General features: G+C 49.7%; 1 protein-coding gene across 2 annotated transcripts in view; it reads right to left on the bottom strand.

Annotated features, from left to right (window-relative positions):
* Window positions 1-10,046, bottom strand: part of SULF2 (sulfatase 2) — a 139,397-nt gene that overhangs the window by 107,885 nt on the left and 21,466 nt on the right. For both annotated transcript variants that reach the window (XM_024746869.1, XM_024746870.1), the window contains exon 2: window positions 628-903. In XM_024746869.1, the coding sequence (XP_024602637.1) occupies window positions 628-802 (175 nt within the window). In that variant the 5' untranslated portion in view covers window positions 803-903. The remainder of the gene's footprint in view (window positions 1-627; window positions 904-10,046) is intronic.

Below are 10,046 nucleotides of genomic sequence, written 5' to 3'. Positions count from 1 at the left end.
ACACACACACACACACACACACACACACACACACACACACACACACACAAGATGCACACACATGCCCCAGGCTGGTTTCTTCTTTCTGTTCAGCGTCAGCTCAAATATCACCTCCTCTGAGGGGCCCTCCCTGATAACTAATCCAAAATAGCTCTGACCATCCCTCCCCCGCATCCAGCACCCTCTTCAGTTACCCCAGAGCATTTCTCCCTTCTTGAAATTATCTTTCATGTGAACTAGCAATGATTCTGATTATCTGTCTCCCTCATTCCAAGAGAGTAGAGACTGTGCCTGCCTGACTCACTACTGAAGTTCCAGGCCCTAGGATATTGCCTGGAACGTAGTAGGTTCTCAATAGAAATTGGACAGAAATAATGAATTGGTCTTAACATCTCTTCTCCTTAAGACTTTGGAGGAATCTAGGAATGGTCCCACATTAGAAAAAGGTTGGAGACCCCTAACCTCGAGGACCCAGCTGTGCATTCACACGTGTGGGACCACCCCAGGACTTGGTTCAATTGACTGGACATGAACCCTGCAGGGTCTACCCGAGCATCCTGCATCAGGATCCCGAGACCCAGCACGGGGAGCTTGGTAGATACCGCCTGCCAGCGGCCAGGGTCTTACCGAGCTCCACATCCTGGTCGTCCGTCAGCACCAGGATGATGTTGGGACGGATGTTTCTGCGGTCCCTCTGAAACCTGCCTTTCAGGCGGTGGTGGGACAGGAACGCCACACTTCCATCCAGGAGAGAGAAGACAGTTGCAGAGAGCAAGCAAAGCAGGACACCGGGCGGTGCCATTTTACGTTCCCGCTGATCCCTTGTTTCTGGCAGGATGCAGGAGTCTGGAGTTGTGTTTTGTGGATTTGTTTCTTTTCTCTCCTCCCTCTCTACTCACGGATCTAAAGTAAGAGGAAAAGATTCAGGTCAATCTTTTTGTAAAGGCTGCCCAACCGCTCAGACTTGCGTAATGATTTCTACGATGCCTTCTGGCAGTGACAGTGAGAGTTTCTTTGATCAGGGACAGCTACAGCAGAACAAAAAACCAACTCGGCTAAAGTTACAAGAAAAGTATTTGCAAGTGGCTCAGAGAACAGACTGGCAGGAAAGCCTTCGGAGACTACTTCTGCAGACAGAATTCCTCTCTTGGACCCAGCGAGCCTCTGGATGTGTTGGTGGCAGCCCAAGTCCCGAGTCAGGTAGTCAGCCTGTCTCTGAACCATCCAACCAATGCAAGACAAATCGCCTCCCGGTGAAGGGAAAGGAAAAAGCCCAGTCTGGAGGAGCAGACATTTCTGGTCATCTGTTCTCTGCCAGCACCACGGAGGATGCAGAGGTGAGTGGACGGGGCCCCAGCTCTCAGGTAGCGTGCGATTCGGGGAGGGGTCTGGACGAGCCGGGCTGATGCTTTGGGCTGGACAACGTGTTTCAGGCCTGGCTCCGTCACTCACCAGCTGGGTCTCCCCATCGATAAGCCAGCGAGGAACCTCAGTATCCCCATGAATAAAATGGGGATACACGACTGTTATAAGAACTCAATCCAACGGGGATGCTCGCAAAGTTCCCCCCATCAACAGATCCTGTAACTGGGCAAGTTATTCGTATTGGTTTTCCGTGGCAAAATAAACAAAATGACAACAGAGAAAACTGAGAGCTAAAAAGCTGAGGGAGAAGAACTGTCACATCCCGCTGCAACCTTGGTCACCCCCTTGACCCCGGGTCAGATGGGGCCACAAGCAAAGGCAGGGGAGGGGAAGGTGGGCCAGCTAATCTTGGTTCAGGCGGGTCTCCGATCTCACTCTGCTCTTTGCTCTCTGCAGTCATTTTTCTACTTCCTGAGGAAATAAGCCTTCAAGTCCTGTCCAGATATAGACTTTTGGTCTCATTTGTCTAAAAGGAAAGAAAAAGCAAGCAAGCAGACGTGTTGGGAGGAAACCAAGGTCGCCGGAGTCGGGCTGAGTCACCGTTCCCGTGACCTTGAACGACTCCATTTGCCCCTGCTGTCATGGGGAACCCCACCCCACCCCAAGCCACAGCTCAGCAGACTCATCACGGACCCCAGGTTCCGCACAGGGGGATGTGATGCCTGTATCGTCTCTCCCAGGGACAGCACCAGCCTTCTAAGGGGTCTCCCACTTCCTCCCCTGCCCCCACCCTCCATGCCCCCCAGGGGAAGCCAGCAGGATCTTTCTAAAATTCAAATCCAAACATACAACTCACAGGGTCTGGACTAGGTGAGACCAGGGAGGTGCTCAGTGCACAGGTTTGAAGGGGCACCCACTCCAGGTGGACGGGTGCAAGGCACTCAGCTCACCTTAGTCCCAGCCCTGTCATTCACCTGCTCAGACCCTCCCCTGGCTTCTCATGGCTTGGGGTCCAAAATGCAGACTCCCCACCGAGCCCACACAGGGCAGGTGTGATCCGACCCCTGTCCACCTCTCCCCGGTCCTCTCAATTGCTCTCAGGCCCTGGCTTCTTTCTGTCACTTAGACAAGTCAAGCTTGTTCCTGCCCCAGGGCCTTTGCACTTCCTCTTCCTTAAACCTGAGAGAATGTTTCCCCAGATTCTGTTTGATGGGCTCCTTCTCCTCTGCCAGGTCTTGGCACAAATGTCGCCTCCTTGGAGAGGCCTGCCCTGACTGCCCTATCTGAGGTGCTGTCCCCGCCCCAGGCACTCTCTGTGTTTTAAAACCTGCTTTATTTCCTCACGGTCCCTACTACACCTGCAATTACCTTATGTATTGCCCAGTTCTCCCCTGGGGAGGGTCAGCTCCACGAGGGCAGAGGCTGGCTTTGTGCTGCTCACAGCTCTGTCCCCAGCACCTAGGACCATGCCTGGCACAAAGCAGTGCCAAATAAATATTCAGATAAATAAAGGAATTTTGGTGAGGTTCTCCGTGTTCTACAGAGTGAGAGAAGGCTGAGAATAGAGAGCAAGCTCCACACAGGGCTTCCCACCCCAGGGGCCTCTGAAAGGACATCTGTGCAGGGAGATGAGATGAAGCCCACATTATCGGGAAGCTGACCTGGGAACTGTGAGTTTCACGGGACCGGCGGACAGGCATCGACTTCCACCTCCATCTCTTTATCTGCTAAAGCCCACATCTTGCAATAGAAAGGGTGGCTGCAGTGACATGTGTTGGGTGGCTGCTTTGTGCCCATGTTATATGATACTTAATTCATGGACTTTAAAGTTACTTGCTGGGTGTCCCTAGGCAAGTAACTCAACCCTTCTATGCCTCGGTTTCCCCATCTATAAAATGGACATGAAGGATTAAATGAGTTAAGGCAGAACGCTGAGTCCAGAGCCTGACACATGGTGTGTACTGACTGGAACACATCATTCACAGTGAAAACCATTATTCGATTATTATCAGCACCACTGCAGGTGGGTCCCGTGTCAGGCACTCCGCAGCATCTCCCTCAATCTCCCCAATAACCCTCTCACACAGGTACTACTATTATCCCCATTTAAAAACTGAGAACAGGGCTTCCCTGGTGGCACAGTGGTTAAGAATCTGCCTGCCAATGCAGGGGACACGGGTTCGAGCCCTGGCCCGGGAAGATCCCACATGCCATGGAGCAACTAAGCCCGTGCGCCACAACTACTGAGCCCGCACGCCTAGAGCCCGTGCTCCACAACGAGAGAAGCCACCACCACGAGAAGCCCTCGCACAGCCACGAAGAGTAGTCCCCGCTCACCGCAACTAGAGAAAGCCCAGGCGCAGCAACAAAGACCCAACGCAGCCAAAAATAAAAGCAAACGAAATTAATTAAAAAAACAAAACAAAACTGAGAACTGAGGCCTAATCACTGTCCTAAGGTCACCTGGAGAGAAAACAGCAGGGACAGTGTTTGACCTCTGTTCTCCCTGACAGCTTGGTGAGGGCCTCTCACCACTGAACTCGTTTCCCAGCTTCTCACATTCAGGGGCCACAGCCCCAATTTCTGCCGGCCCTGCACAACCCTTCCGCTATCATTTGGTTCACATGCTCCTTTAAATAGCCTCATTTAAAAATAAAGACATAAACACATGGTTTTGAAAAAGGCGAAACACATGGTTTGAAAAAGACGAAACACATGGTTTTGAAAAAGGCGACTTTCTATCCAAGAATAAATGGAAAAGCAGCGTCCCTTTCCTGTAGAACTAATCACACAAATAAAGTCAAACAGAGCAGAAACTGTGTTACTCCGTCCGTCTAACAGCTTCTCGTTCACATTTAAGGCTCTAAGCTGAGCTCTGGGCTGGCAGCTCTCATACTTGTACTGTCTCTGTTTAAGGGAAATTAGCAGGTGTTGAAAGGCAACAAGGCACATCAGCACCATCCAGAGACTTTCTGCTGGAGGTAATGGGAGGCTTGAGAGGGTTGAAAAGGAGACACGCCCTAGACTCTAATGGGTCCCCGAATTATCCCAAATCATGGTGGGGGGGGGATCCTTGAATCATGTTTTTTATCAGTCCATGTCTCCCTACCTCGGGAAACACACTGGGATGCTTTGTGCTTTGCAACTGAAACCGTGAGCTTGACTGACACTCCAGCCAGCCATTCATAAAACAAACTTCCCAGTCGAAAAAGAGGCAGAAGACCTAAATAGACATTTCTCTAAAGAAGACATACAGATGGCCAAGAAGCACATGAAAAGCTGCTCCACATCGCTCGTTATTAGAGAAATGCAAATCAAAACTACAATGAGGTATCACCTCACACTGGTCAGAATGGCCATCATCAAAATTCAACAAATAATAAATGCTGGAGAGGGTCTGGAGAAAACAGAATCCTCCTACACTGTTGGTGGGAATGTAAATTGGTGAACAGTATGGAGTTTCCTTAAAAAACCAAAAACAGAGCTACCATATGACCCAGCAATCCCACTCCTGGGCATATATCTTGAAAAGATGAAAACTCTAATTCAAAAAGATACACGCACCCCAATGTTCACCGCAGCACTGTTTACAATAGCCGAGCCATGGAAACCACCTAAATGTCCATCACAGGTGAACGGATAAAGAAGATGTGGGATATAAATACAATGGAGTACCACTCAGCTATAAAAAGGAATGAAACATTGCCATTTGCAGCAACATGGATGGACCTAGAGATTATCATACTAAGTGAAATAAGTCAGAAAGAGAAAGGCAAATATATGATAGCACATGTGGAACCTAAAAAACTGATACAAATGAACTCATTCACAAAACAGAAACAGACTCACAGACAGAAAACTTACGGTTACCCAAGGGAAAAGGGGAGGGGCGAGGGATAAACTAGGAGTATAGAATTAACAGATACACATCACTATATATAAAGTAGATAAACAACAAGGATTTACTGTATAGTACAGGGAGCTATATTCAGTATCTTGTAATAACCTATAATGGAAAAGAATCCGAAGCTGTACACCTGAAACTAACACAATATTGTAAACCAACTACAGTTAAATAAAAAAAAATACGCATTCATGTTCCTTCAGATAGACATCGAGTGATAAAACAAGAGCGAATTTCTGACGGATGCCTTACAAACAGCAACTCTCTTATACCAGGAATCGTAACAGCAAATGCTTACTGAGGGCCTGCAACGCTCCAGTCCCCGCTCTAAGCATTTTATGTATTGATATATCAACTTGTCTAATCCGCATATCCACCCATCGATATTATACCCATTTTATGGATGAGGAAGCTGAGCCACAGAGAATTAAAAGCACTTTCCCATGATCACACGGGCAAATAAGGGGCAGAGACTGACTGGGTTCAAACCCACTCTGGCTTGAGTCAGCTGCTCAACCAGAACCTCCTGGAAGCAGATCTCCAGGTAAGTTCCTAAGAGTCTCCCAACCTCAGTTTCCTCATTTGGCTCTGAAACAGTAGGAGGCCAGGTGCCCTTGGAGGGCCATTTTGGCTCTGGGCCTGTGATGCGGAGCTACAGGGGGGCCGGGCCAGATCGTGGGTGGAGCTGGGGGATATGGTCGACTGGGCTCTTCCTGGCACCCATGTTGGTCTTCTTAGCAATGCTCCCCTCCCTTCCCAGGCAGCTGTAACCCTTCAGCCAGGATGCAGCTCCTCTGGATGGAAGTCAAATCTCCATGACCAGAGACTGGAGGCTAATAGGAGCTAATTATTTCATCAGCTCAAGTCACCAGTAGGTCGATTTTTGATGAATTCCCCCAGTTCCCACTTTCCCTGGACTTGTGCCAGCCCCTCTCCGGATGTTGGAGAAATCAATTAAAAATGACACAAGGGATTCTGCCTCCATTCTCCTCCTTCTTAGTAAAGATTCAAGGTGGCTGAACCGAGAGAGTATCTGGTGAATCTGTGCGGCGCTAGCTGAGCGATGCTCTGTCCATCCCGCGGACACCACCACTTATTCCCACCAGCCTGAGGAAAGGTCCATCCCGCTCCTCTCTTTGTCCTTGGCAAAGCCCTCCCAGCCCAGGAAGACATCATTGGAAACGCCTAGTATCCCGAGCATTCAGAAGCATCGCTCCCGCTTCTGGATTTATCTGACCTGCAGGGAGGAGTGGGTCTCAGGCTGACCGTGCATCACAGCTTTGGGGAAATGCCTGGGACCTCACCCAGGCCTGTCCAGAGAGATCCCGATGGCTGTTTTCCTCTGAGGAGCCCCCAAATCCAACAAGAGTAGCTGAGGGGAGTTTGGGAGCGATCAGGCAGCCCAGGGACAGGGAGAAGTGGTCAGAACAAGGCATTGATCAGACGGGAGAAGTTCCCTGGGAGGTGAGAAGAAAGGAAATTGTGGGGTGTGAAGATGCCCTGTGCTGGGGCCAGAGCCCCTGCACCAGACCTGTGGACCTTGCTAGGTGGTCTAGAGAGCCAGACCACTTATGTCTTCCTTCATTTACTTTACAAATATGTATTCAGGGCCTACTATGTCATAGGGTTAGGTTATAGGACAATCCTGCCTGGATTGTAACAGCCTCCTAATTGATTTCCCTGCTTCTACCTTCACCTCCTTCTATCAAGCAGGCAGAAGGATCCTGTTAAAATAAAAGCAAGAGTCTGTCTTCCTCTACTGCAAAGTCCTGAAGGGCTCCCATCTAATGCCGAATAAAAACCTCCAAACCCTCCAAAGGACCTACAAGACCCTACGCAGTCTGCCCATCCCTTCCTGACCTCATCGCCTTCCACTTTCCCCCTTGCCCACTTGGCTCTGGCCACACGGTGTCTGTGCTGCTCCTTGCACGTGCCAGGCCATGTCCCCACCCCAGGGCCTTTGCACGTGCTGTTCCCTCTGCCTGGAGCCTTCATCCAGATCTCTTCACGGCCCTTTCGTCACCTCCTTCAGGTCTTTGCTCAAATTTCGCCTTCGCAGGTTAAAACGGAAATCTCTTTCCTCCCCAGTAGCACCTGCCACCTCTGACAGCTAGTTATTTTACTTGTTTCTTTGTTGGTCTCCCCCACTAGAAAGTCAGTTCATAATCTGAGGGTATGGATTTTTTGTCAGCTTTGTTCACATCTGTGTCCCAACACCTAAAACAGTGCTTCGGACATAGCAGACATTGACAATACTACTGACTTGGCAAAGGATTTTCTCCCTCCTGGTAATAGTACTCATACTCCAGCCCTGCTTGGGGGCACTGACAACTCCTTTTCTTCTGGCTTACCTGCAGCGTGAGTGCAGGACAGAACATGTGACCCAAGTGTAGCCAATCAGCACACCTCATCTCTCTAGCTCCAGTGATTGGCCCAGAGACAGACATGTGACCCAAGCCTGGCCAATGAGAGAGAAGTAAGAAACAGTTGGGTGGGTACTGGGAAGGGGTAAGCCCAGCCCAGCTACCAACTGGCCCCCGAGAGAGGACGCTCCTGACACTGGACTGAAGCAAGTTCCACCTTGTAGCCAGTTACAGGCTCAAACAAGTGCCCTTTGTTGCTGAAGCTAATCTGAATTGGGGTTGTCATTTGCAACAGGAAATGCCCAGACCAACAGTTAATACCCTCCAAGAATAATGAAGAAATAACTAAAATGTGTATGATGTGCTTATCACGGACCCTGGGCACTTTTCAAAATTCTAAGCACTTTTCCTGTGTCAACTCAGGTCACCCTACAACAACATTATGAGTTAGGAGGCTCCATTTGCGGGTGAGGAAGCTGAGGCATGGGGAGGCTCGAGAATTTCCCCAAGGTTGCGCTGCTTGGGTGCTGAATACCGTCGCTTGGAAGGACCACATCAACGGGCTCTGTGCTCTCTGGCTCATGGCTGGATGTGGCTCAGGGAGACGCTGCCCAGGGAAGGCAGTATGGGAAGACACAGAGGCCTGGGTACTTTCCAGGGGACTTCTCTGCCCAGTTGCTAGGAACCGACCATATCCCTTTATTGCTCTACTGAAGGCCACAGCTCCTGTGGGTGGCCCTTGCCAGGTTCCAGCAAATGCTCCCCACTGTTCCCAGCCCGAGAGATCTGTACTATTCGTTTTCTTACACTCTGCTCATATCTTTGTTGGAGGCGCCATCTGTTTCCTGCAGGGCATCTATACTGATAAAGCAAGCGGATAGCGTGCCCGAGATTTGCACCCAGATATTCTGATCCCACGAGTCCTCTCTTGACTCCCATGCCTACTTGGAAACTGAGAAATGATACAAGAGGCTGAGGTTAAGTGTGTGGTACGAACAGGAAGCAAAAGGGGGGAACTGCTGGCCTCCGGGCATTCAGGGAGGGCTGCGTGGAGGAGTCCTTACCGAGAAAAGTTTGAGAAGCCTAAGAGGAACAAAGTTCTGAAAAATCCACAGGATTTGGGTGGGCTCCAAAGAAGGCGTGGAGGACAGAGTGCCTCAGGCAGGAGAAATAGCTTTAGCAAGTAGCAAGCAGAATGGAGGAGTGGAAATGTGTGGTCCTGAACCTCACAAGCCTAGAAGCTGTCTAGACAGAGGATGACACATGCACATCTGTTAAAACTTACACTCCCCTGGTATCTCCTCTTCTTCCTGGCCAACAGGTTTTGCCAGCCTCTCTCCTCCTCTCCAGGGCTGTCAAAGAAAGGACAGGAGCTCCCGGAACCTACAGTCCACAGACTCTCCCTGTCTCCGTTACCTAAGTCCAAGGGCATCAGGTGGCCCTCTGTGCCTGTTCTTGGAATTTCAGCTGGAGGCAGAGGACCAAGCCAGCAGGACAGGGGACAAGAGAGGGGTCCTTAGAGGTTGGAGAGAGAGGTCAGGTTTCAAGACAAGGGCTCAGGATCTGGAAAGGAAATTAGGGCATAAAGAGAAGAACCTAAGAATCTAGTTGCCTGCCTAACTATTCACGTGACAAGAAATTCTTGAAGGCTTGCTATATGCCAGGCATAGTTCTTGGCACTGTAGATACAACAGTGAAAAAAAAAAGTACCTGCCCTCATGGAGCTGACATTCTAAAGAGTCAACATATAAGAAGCTGGAGTTGAAAGACTCCTGCTAAAGGTGAGAAGGGTCAGAAAACAGGATTGGAAGTAATAGTAAACCACGAGTGAACTCTTAGAATGGGGTCATGGATTATAGTTAGAGCTCAAAGAAAGTTTAGAAACGATACATTTGAAGTCTTGGGAAGCTGAGTATCACAATGCTTTGCATGTCAAGTGCGCGACCCTATAATTCACACACTCAAATTATCCCTGTTCTCAGGGAGCTGGCAAAGAGTGGAGAAAGGCACACAGAGAGACTGCTAAGTGCTGGGGGGAAATGCAGCAGGGAACAGGCTGGAGGAGGGGTGGAGATGGGAACTAGGAACAGAGTGCCTGGGTTCGAGTCTCGGCTCCACTACTTACTAGCCTGTGGGCAAGTAATTTAACCTCTTTTGGCCTCAGTGTCTTTATCTGCGAGTGGGGCCAATAATAGCACTTACAGAGTTGCGAGGATGAAGTGGCTTAATGTCTGTGAAGTCCTTAGAACAGAGCTGTATACAGTAAGTGCCTGATAAATGTTGGTTAGTGTTATTTGTTGAGTTTGCGCCACCCTCCTTTCTGTAACAGCACTCAGTTTTCCTTTGGGGATCCTCTTCTCCCAGTTATTGGTCCATAAATTTCAAATTAGGCCCTGGCTTCAGAGCTCCAAGAC

The sequence above is a fragment of the Neophocaena asiaeorientalis genome, unplaced genomic scaffold (genome assembly GCF_003031525.2).
Source record: "Neophocaena asiaeorientalis asiaeorientalis breed wild unplaced genomic scaffold, Neophocaena_asiaeorientalis_V1.1 scaffold132, whole genome shotgun sequence".
Taxonomy (NCBI): Eukaryota; Metazoa; Chordata; class Mammalia; order Artiodactyla; family Phocoenidae; genus Neophocaena; species Neophocaena asiaeorientalis.
Note: the sequence above shows the minus strand (reverse complement) of the source record. Positions and strands in the feature narration are given on the sequence as shown.